Here is a 10,638-nt window from a genome sequence, read left to right as displayed (position 1 = left end):
CACAGGCTAAGTATGGTCGACAATCAGAATACTCGGGAGCTGAAAGGATAAGTGCATCATGACCTCTCTTTTTCACCCTATGAGGACCTAATTAAACTCGTTTTTTTAGTGTTTTTAATGGAAGACAAGTGTTGGACAACAAGCTAAGCACGGTCGACAACCTAAGTACTCGAGAAATGGCGTGGACAAGTATGTACACCCCATCCTTTTTCATCCGGTTTATTGTAAAAATGTTTTAAAAATAACTTGATATTGGATTAAGTGTTTAAGGTTGAATATGAAAATTGTGTGAATTAAATGGAAGAGGTACTTGACGTTGGATCAAGTACTCACGTTGCATTGAATTAAGTTTGATTTGGAAAAAACACTTGACGTTGGATTAAGTTTATTTTTGTTCTTTTAGAAAATGTCCTTTTTAACTCGCTTTTGATTATTTCTAAGTTAATGGGCGAGTGTGGAAAGCGATAAAATTTTACACGTTCATGGGCAAACCATAAGCACATATGAATTATTCAAGACACAGAAACTATTTAGGCAATAAATCCACAACCATAATTCATGAATGTAATCAAAAGGCAAGTTAGCCTAATTTTTAAAGAATTTCATGAATCATTAAAGAAACTCCAATATTAGATTCAATTAAATTCTAAAAAAGGAATCTACTATAATTAACCAAATTTATGCATTTTCTATGAATTTACAAAATGTGCATTGTCATGAATTAAAAGTATAAAAAAATTGACAAAAGAATTGAAAAAAAAAAAAGAAATAAGGGATTAGCAATTAATTCCCCAGGGTGCATAAACTAGTGGATATGCAGCCTGGAAACAGAGGTTTTGGGACTAACAGATAAGACCCAAACACAAGGTATTATTGTGGGTTTAGCAGAGGTATCCTAAGCAAAACAGGGGTGTATGGATGCAAAACACCATAGGCTTAGTGCACTAGGCCCAACCGAAAATGGAAAGGGAAGAGGAAAAATTTAGCAACAATAATTTTTTCTTCTACACACCATGTTTCATGTGATTTCTCTCTCAAGAGCACCTCCATCAGAATTTCTGCTCCACCGCGTCGGAGGCGGAGAAGTTGGCCAGAACAACCAAATATCACCACCAATCTACTCCTCTCAACCTCCTCTTTCTTAATCTCTCATCAACTCATTTCAACACTCAACTAATTTTTAGAATTGTATCAAGAAAGTGATGAACCCTAACCTCTTAAGCAAAAATTAAATGATAGAGGAGAAGAATCAAGCCACCAAACCTTGGGGCTTTAATTCTCCATTATAAAAGCTACATTGTGGTATCAAAAGTTCAGCAAACAAAGAAGGAAGAAAAATTCACCATCATACAAGGTGGAAGATTATCTTGGAAGTTGTTGAAATTTGAAGATGATGAAAATGAAGAAAACCAGAGGTATGCTACTTTGGACCTTCAATCTTCTACTTATGCAATGAACTTCTTCTTCTCAAGAATTAATTCTATAAAATTCTGAACTGAATTATTGCAGTTGTTGTTGTTGTTATTGATTATATGAGTGTGAAGGTAGTGTAAAGTGTAGGAGGTTTAGCTCAAATGGTGACAAGTTTCAAGGTGAAGCTTGCTCCAATGGTGGTAGAGCTTTGGTGTGGGGAGAGAAATTGAAGAAGATGAATTAAGAGAGTGAATTCTAAATTTGCAGTGGAATTTTCAAAGAATGATTTTTTTTTGTCGAAGATTGAAGAGTGTGATGAGTTTATATAGATGGATTTTCCAACTATTTCAGTCAGTTTTCGAGTCAACTCTGTTAGAGGTTAGAGCACTTGTTAGTGTTAGGTAATTTCATGAGTAAGTTGGTTGCAAAAGTTAATAATGTTAGTGAGCTATTAAATTGTTAGTTGGAATTTTTATTGAAGTGTTAAATGCAGGGGTTGTTATGGAATTTAGCTGACTTGATGCTAGGATTAGAATGAGTGAATGTAGTTCAAGTATTGATGAATGTTAGCGTAGGAATGCTTTGATTCAAAATATGAATACTATGTGTTGTTGCATTATATCTTTGGTTTTGAATTGGTGTGTTATGTGTACTGTTATTGGAATTGGTTTGTGTTGAAATGACACTGTGATGCATTATGCAGACTGAAATTGCAAAAAAACATGAGAATGAAACTGATCAAATAAAAGCCTCATATATTCTTTCAAAAGATATCAGAACCTCATAATAATACAATATTAAAACCATTTGAACTCGAGCTTTTATTTCCATTGGAGAGAGAGACTTCCAGATCAATCTCAAATTGAAGAAAAAGGGAAAAGGGAAGACACCAAATCAACATTTAAAGATGAAAGAGATCGAAAAAGCATGCGATCTAACCAATAACTATCTAAAAAGGTTCATGAAAATATCAAAAATACTTAGTCACACCCTGCCAAATCTCACTAATAACTTCAATCCAACTCCCACCGACTAGAATTGAATATTCTTTCGTTTGAACTAGTTTAATAAATATTTTTCATTAAGATTATTTTTAATTAATACTTTAATATTATTTTAATTAATAATTTCTCCATCTATAATATTATAGAATTTTATTTCAACATCCATTTTTGACATCAAATATTTACACCGTACACATTGTTCATCGTATTCATACGATGAACAATATTTTTTTAATAGTAAAATATATTTATGAATAGTGTGTGAACAATATCGTGAATATCACCCATGAACAATGACTTTGAATAATGAAATAAAACTGGTTAATGAAATGATGAAATTAATTAATGCCCAAATATTAAAAATAATTTTTAGTAATAATATAGAGTTAGTTAATGAAAATTAATAATTTAATTTATAAATATTTAGATATTAAAAATAATTTTTAACAGTTAACAAAATTGATTAATAAAATATAAATATCGATTAATAAAATAATAAAGTTGATTAATCACACAATTTTATATATATATATATATATATATATATATATATATATATATATATATATATATATATATATATATATATATATATATATATATATATATATATATATATATATATATATATATATATATATATATATATATATATATGAATTTAATTGAAAAAGAATAGAAAAAGAAACCATGGATTCAGTATAATAATTAAAGAATAGAAAAAGAATATGTTCATTTAATATTCATTAAATCAAAAAGAAACCATGGATTCAGTATAATAATTAAAAAAAACATTGATTTATATCTAAGTTTTTTAATAGTTGAAATTTTAAAATCCATAATATTTCAATCAATTAAACCGTAAATCAGACTCATCGATTCGATCATACCATCAAGTATGCAATTAAATTAGTATCAAACTTGATTTGACCACTTTGAAAATTGTCTATTTTGCATAATTTAGATACATATCTTAAATAAAATATTAGAAAATGCACAATTGAAAATGAAGAGTATAACAAAACATTGAAAAAGTCATAATACATTATTTATAAAATTCTTATATCTTCTTTTCTCAATAGGTAAAATTAATTCCAAAATATGAAATTTGTGTCATAAATATTATTTTCTTAAAAGTTCATCCATTTAATATATTAAACACAATTCGTCTCGTTAAACCAACTCAATTAATATATCTTACATTTATTCTATAATTTGATGAATTCGAATTCAAACTATCTCACTTATTCAATTTAAAAAAAAATGAATTTCAGTTATTAAATTTTTTGAAAAATAATAAACACGAGAATTCAATACTTAAATTTTAAAATATTAAATAAAATTAATCTTTAAATTTGAAAAAAAATACCACATATTTGTTTCATATTCTAATACTCTTTGCATCTTCCAATTAAATTGTATTTACAAGACAACTATTTTTATTTTTGTTGAAAAAAATTTGGTTATATAGTTAGGAACCCAGACTTTTATAAAGTTTAGTCTCTCCAGTTTTATATATAAAAAGAACTAATTCCACAATTTAGGGTCATAATTTTTTCAAAATAAAATAGAATTCTATATTTTCAAATTATTCTTAAAGAGAATTTATTCCATTGAATAAAAAATTTACTGTTAAACAAAATATAAACTAACGTGGAGATGAACTTTCGTGTGTCGTCAATCCATTTTAACGAGGGTCAATAAAAATATAAATTATATTTTATTTCTATATATAATTTTTTTAAAAATATAGTAGGTGAAAGTTAATCGGACAAGTTAACTAAAAATTAATAATTAGATTTTAATGAAAATTATTAAATAAATTACAAAATAAATTAAAGATAAAAGTAATAAAAAATAAATTATAATAAAACAAAGTATTTCTTATATATTGTTATAAATTATTTATTTACTCTGTTATAGATAAATTTTAAAGATCAAAAGAATAATAATAAGAATAATAGTTGAAATAAAATAGAAGCAATTTGAAACGGTATATCTATACTATTTCGGTAGTTTTCCGAAATTCCAAAACAAAGAAAGAGAAAAACGCGGCAGTTTGAAATTCGCAGAATATAGTAGGGCGAAATCCGTCATTTCAAAAACCTACAACTCCTATTTATTTTTATCGATTCTAAGTGAAAGAGTCATAAAAGAAAAAAAAAAGAAGGCACCGAAACCAGAATGCTGCACCGTTCAATTCATTCAAACAAAAAATCACACCTCAACAACGAACAATCTTCTTCACCCTAATATTCCCCTTTTTTTTCTTCTTCAATTGATCAATCCCTTTTTTCTTCCTCCACATTACGGTTTTTGATTCATTCTCCATTCTCAATTTCTCAAATTCCGATTTCAATAATCTTAGTTTCACATTACGGTGAAGTTCAATTTCATTCGTAATTATTCGATTTGATTTTGATTCTGGTATCATAATCACCGGGAACTGGAATTAACACCGTATTTGTTTTGCAATGGCTTTTGCTTGTGGTGGAAGTTAAGTTAGTGTTATTATTATTATTATTTCTTTTGTTGCATTTGCATGCGTTTATGTGAATGAAGATTCAAATTCAAAATATGAAAAATAATAATCAGATTCCTGGTGGAATTAGCGAAGCGAGTAATAAAATACTGTATATAGTTGTTATTGACGATGCTGAGAAGAAACAGAAAGACAAAGGAAAAGAATCGTTTTGCTACACGCGTTCCGTTTTACAGAGTACTCTTCAACTCATGGGATGCAAAGCGCGACACGCATTCAAGGTATTATTATTATTATTATTATTATTTTTATAATTTCTATTAATTATTATATTCGTTCTAGATTGACCATGAAAACCGTTGGTGGTGTTGGTGATTTGAGATTTACTTTTATACAAATTTTTATAGGGTATTTTTGATGGTTGAGAATAAGATCTATGTTCAGATTCTGAATTATAGGGTACTCTATTGTAGTGGAATTTTGAGGACTTTTTCTTTGTTTGGCGGTTGATGACCGGTTTGACCTTTTTGTTGTTTCGTTGTGACTTTTGTTATTTTATATTCTTTTGTGCCATTGTTTTGACTGGGTTGTAGTTTGTTTGATCCTCTTGTTGAATTGTTCAACGGATTCTAAAAAATGTTTAGTACTCACTCTTTTCCTTTCCGTAATGAATAAATAACCGAGAGAGTGATATTTTTACTAAATTATTCTTTATTAAATATTAAGTTATTTTTTATTAAATATTAAAAATGATTAAAGTAATATTAATTAGAATATATAATTGAAAATAGTGTATTCAAAATTGAAATCCATCACGTGAGACGGAAGTGAACTTTTTTAACTATTACCAAATATAAGCCAAATAATCTAGAAGGTCGGATTTTTTGGGTCTAAATTTTAGATTAAATATATTTGATATGGAAAAATGGAATGTAGTGGATTATATTTAATTTGTTATGGTAGGAAATTTATGTTGATTTGGAAATCTATGATTCTTGATAAGATTTTTTATGAGGCACTGGGAATGGACATAGATTTGTCTTCTTCTTCAATTATAGAATGTGATATTGATAGAGCACTACAAGATTTAAATTGCATATAAGATGAAACTAGTTATTGCGGCAGGATGATGAAAAGAATGCTATTGCTTGTTTATTAAGTATTGTGGTAACTAACCGACTATTTTTCGAACGGATATATGAAGAAATAAATGGAATATTGAAAGATGCATGGTAGGGGTATTTATTGATTGATACATGTTTAATTGTTGTTTTTTGAAGTGATGTTTGATTTGCTAATTAGCTTATGGCTTTTTTTAATGGATTTATGTTCAACATGGGTATTTTGAGGTGAAATGATTTTTTTTGTAAATTAGCTTATGTGGAATGTTTAATTTTCTTGTATTATTGATAAATGAGTGATGTTTCTCATGTCTTAGAGCAGAATTCATGTTGGACCAACTTTACACTGGGTTATACCTGTATAGTAATAACTTTCGAGTTTTTGGACAGCTATTCTTACTATGTTTCCCCTTTTTTTCCTTATCAGATTAGCAAAACAGTTTTTGAACGCACAAAGAGCGAGATTTCTACCGATATTTTGCAGCCTGATGCAGCAGTTTCATCAGGTTTCGATGCACCCAAGGGAAATTTTGTGAAAAAAGAAGGCTGCCATGCTGGTGTTTGCCTGGGTAAACTAGACTTAGGAAGCCAATCGTTTTTGGGGAAAGATAATAGAAGTAAGAGTATACCGTTTGAGATGTACAAAAGGCGTACATCTGTATTTGTTCGGAGAGAAACATTTCTAGATATTGCATGTGATGCTTTGGCCGAGTACAAGTACGTGGGTCCTAACCAGAGAGCGGACTTGGTTCTAGCCTGCAGGTACCACATTGCTTCATATTTTTATTGGGACTACATTTTTCTCTAATACACTTATATTGTTCCTGATAATTTTCTGTTTCCAGACTCCGTGAGAGGAAGGAATCTGTGACAGTGCTGTTGTGCGGCACTAGTGGATGTGGCAAATCTACGCTGTCTGCATTACTGGTATTTTTCTGTACAAAAATAGTTGTTTGTTATGCAGTACAAGTATGTGTTCGAGTTTTTACTTATTTTGTGGTATATGCATGTGATTAATGAAGTCGAAAAAATATACTATTTCTTGCAGTTCAATAATGAATTCATTTATATCTGAACCTCAGGGTAGCAGATTGGGAATCACAACAGTTGTATCAACTGATTCTATTAGGCACATGATGAGAAGTTTTGCTGATGAGAAGGAAAACCCTTTGTTGTGGGCTTCTACCTACCATGCAGGTGAATGTTTGGATCCTGTTGCTGTTGCAAAAGCAAGGGCCAAAAGGAAAGCAAAAAAGATGAATGGTGTCTCAGAGTCACTTATCAAGGATGAAGTGACTGATGGTCATAATTCTGTCAAATCTGATATACGTAGCTCAGAGATGAGCTCCAGTGCAACCGAGCTTCCAAGTACTAAAGAAATGGCTGTCGAAGGATATAAGGCGCAGAGTGAGATGGTGATTGACAGTCTTGATAGGCTAATCACTTCCTGGGAAGAACGAAAAGAGTCTGTTGTTGTCGAGGGTGTTCATCTGAGCCTCAACTTTGTTGTATGTCAAATTTTGATCATTGCATCCTTAATTATTTCTTTTCTTATGATGTCAATATATATGTTGGTGTATTTTTTCTATTCCTTACAATAACAACCTCAACAATCATATGCAGATGGGGCTCATGAAGAAACATCCGTCGATCATACCATTCATGGTATACATTACAAACGAGGAGAAGCACTTGGAAAGATTTGCTGTGCGTGCGAAGTATATGACACTGGACCCTGCTAAAAACAAGTATGTGAAGTATATCCGAAACATCAGAACAATCCAGGATTATCTGTGTAAGCGTGCTGAAAAGCATTTAGTTCCCAAAATAAACAATACAAATGTTGACAAGAGTGTTGCAGCCATTCATGCAACTGTCTTCAGTTGTCTTCGAAGGCGTGAAGTTGGGGATCAACTGTACGATCCTGTTAGAAATACCGTAACAGTTGTTCACGAGGAATACAGAAATCAATGTGCGGCCAATTCTTTGAGTTCAAAAGGAATGTTTCAATTGATTCAGAGAAAGGGTTCTTCAAGAGATCTGATGGCTTTAGTTAATACAGATGGGTCTGTGGCAAAGGCTTGGCCTGTTAATTCAGTTGATAGTAATGGGAAGCCCGTATGGGGTCCAGGACCAGAGAATGGAATCGGACATCCAATGTATGGTCCATTACGAATTGGTAAGGCAGAGCCAGTAAATCTTCAGTTTGGATTTTATGGAATCAGTGCTTGGCCTAGCGATGGTGGCACTAGTCATGCAGGAAGTGTTGACGATTCAAGAGCTGATGTGACTGATACTGGTAGTAGATATCCATCCTCTAGCTGTAGCTCACCTAGGATGTCAGATTGCCCATCCAAGGAGGTAAATTTAAACAATTTTTGTATATTCTTCTGTGTTCAACATGATAATTAAAAACTAAAGCTGTTTAAATTCAATGGGGGACAAATAACAAAAACTATCTGTCTTTTTATTTATTCCCCCTACCCTCATTTATTTAGCTCAAGGAAGACTTCTAGATTAATCTATCTTTTGTTGATTTTCCTTTACTTGTTTGTTTAGCTTAAGGAAGACTACTCGGTGCATGGTAGCGATGAGGAGAATGATGACCAGCCAGATGCGGGTAGTGACGAGGATTTCAGTGACGATGGAGACGGTGACGGTGACAATAATGTTGATGAGGTAGGTTTTATGTTTTATGTTTTATGTTTTATGTTTGTGAAATGGTTTAACTATGAAATAACTATATATATATATATGCGATGAAACTTGTCCTATAGAAGAGTTTCAACTTCAACCTTTGGGTTTGCTATGCTATATAGCCCTTGCTAGCTATGGTAATATGAATTGACAACTGACAATATTGTCTTTTTCCATGACCATGGGTTATCACTTGGGAGTTATGCTGAGCTATGTTTTTTGAGTAGTACCTATGAAGCACCGACACAATTAAATCTGGACATGACATTGATACGTTGAAACTTGTCGTGTCACCACAAGTATAGTGTCTTGTCAGTGTCCGATATCAGACACCTAAATTTGAAGTGTCTTTGCAGACTCAAATTAGTGTTGCTAACTATTTCTGTGTCATTTTTTCTTCTTTGCAGGTTGGATCTGTTGATGAGGAATCAACAAAGTCTGATGAAGAGTACGACGATCTTGCAATGCAAGATGTGTTGGAAAGTGGTTATTGGTCAGACGATGATTATGAGTTTACCACTAAACTTGCTGCCGCGGAGCTTGGAATTAAATTCCATGGGAACAAGTACAGTCAAAACATGGATCATTTCCTCAGAACTAGAAGTGAACCGGTGCCAATAGAAGTGGCATCTCAAGAGCCTCTATGCTCTTATTCTTCTCTGCTTGCTGAAAAAAGTGAGAAGAAATTCTCATCAAATGCTAAAGCCAAATTAAGAAAACGTTCTCTTAGTATTCCTGCAATAAGAAAACATAGTTCAGCTATCAATGATCTAATCCTCTCAGGTGCTCCTCAAAGGTTGTAGGGTATTCTCTGTTTAATACAAGTAGGACAACCAAACTACATTTGTATTTGTTTTTTTTTTGGTAGCTTTTGTAAATATTAAGTTGGCCAGTTTTCTTTTATTAGTTAGATTTTTGTAGCAACTTTAAGTTATCGTTTTAGCATTAATATGGGTTTCCATTTTGGTTTGTTCTTCAAGCGTATCTATCTCAGTGACAATTAATTTACGTGTTACTTTAAGATAACTTTATTAAAATCCAAAAAGATTATTCAAGAGCACTCGAAGAAATTAATGGTAGTTTTATAAGTTGAGTTGGAGATTTTGAGTTTAAATTTGTTGGAACTTGAGAACCATAAGTGAAAATCAAGAGATTGGTGCACCAAATAGCTACTACTGTCATGACACAAGAATCATAACATGGCTAGTTTTTGCAAAAATTATGTATGAATAGTTTCATGCATGCAAGTTGTGTCTCTGGTGAAAAAAGGGGGTTGCAAGTTCATGGTTGCAGTTGCATCCCCTCACATTGATGTGGCCCGTTCACTAACTGCTCTACGATGGATTTTTTTGAGTTTTTAACCTCACAACTTTTGCCTTGTCAGTCCTGCATACGCCTTCTCCGACATTTTCCATATTTTTTTGATGATTCACAATTATCAACTTTTTTAAAATTATCTGCATCAACATATTGATGGATAAAAAATAACACCTTAAAATCTTCCGTCTTATCTTCTTTATACTTAGACCGTTGTGCATCTGTTGTACTTTCTACAAGTGGAGTTACCTCATTTTTGATCAGTTCAACATCTTGATAGTCAAACAACACATTCATCTGTTTGTATCACTTGTCGTAATTCTTCGCATAAAGAATTTGTAGATTTGCAGAATTTTTTTCATTGGAGACATAAGTCATGCTTGCACATTAGGTATTTGATGGATTGATATCAAATGTTGGAACTTGAGAATCACAAGGTTGGTGAAAATGGTGAATAACTGAGTGTGGAGAGGGAGAGAAAATGAAAGAGTGATATTTGAGGGTGAAAATATGCATGTGTTCATTCACAAGATATTTATACAATTACATGATAAGGTACCATTATCAAACAAAATAAAAATTGAAAACTCACGGATGTAATCGA

General features: G+C 31.5%; 1 protein-coding gene across 2 annotated transcripts; it reads left to right on the top strand.

Annotated features, from left to right (window-relative positions):
* Positions 1 to 4,556: 4,556 nt before the first annotated feature.
* LOC127105418 (P-loop NTPase domain-containing protein LPA1 homolog 2) lies at positions 4,557 to 9,696 on the top strand. Of its 2 annotated transcripts, none has more exons than XM_051042599.1 (7): positions 4,557 to 5,180; positions 6,448 to 6,782; positions 6,866 to 6,947; positions 7,103 to 7,528; positions 7,644 to 8,381; positions 8,580 to 8,699; positions 9,125 to 9,696. In XM_051042599.1, the coding sequence occupies exons 1-7, from the start codon at positions 4,974 to 4,976 to the stop codon at positions 9,518 to 9,520; spliced, it is 2,304 nt and encodes a 767-aa protein (XP_050898556.1). In that variant the 5' UTR covers positions 4,557 to 4,973; the 3' UTR covers positions 9,521 to 9,696. The 2 variants fall into 2 exon arrangements, with proteins under 2 accessions (XP_050898556.1, XP_050898557.1); XM_051042600.1 differs by lacking the exon at positions 4,557 to 5,180 and adding an exon at positions 5,997 to 6,131.
* Positions 9,697 to 10,638: the final 942 nt, after the last annotated feature.

This window comes from Lathyrus oleraceus, chromosome 7 (genome assembly GCF_024323335.1).
Source record: "Lathyrus oleraceus cultivar Zhongwan6 chromosome 7, CAAS_Psat_ZW6_1.0, whole genome shotgun sequence".
NCBI lineage: Eukaryota > Viridiplantae > Streptophyta > Magnoliopsida > Fabales > Fabaceae > Lathyrus > Lathyrus oleraceus.
The sequence above is the reverse complement of the archived record's forward strand: the minus strand, read 5'-3'. Positions and strand labels throughout refer to the sequence as shown.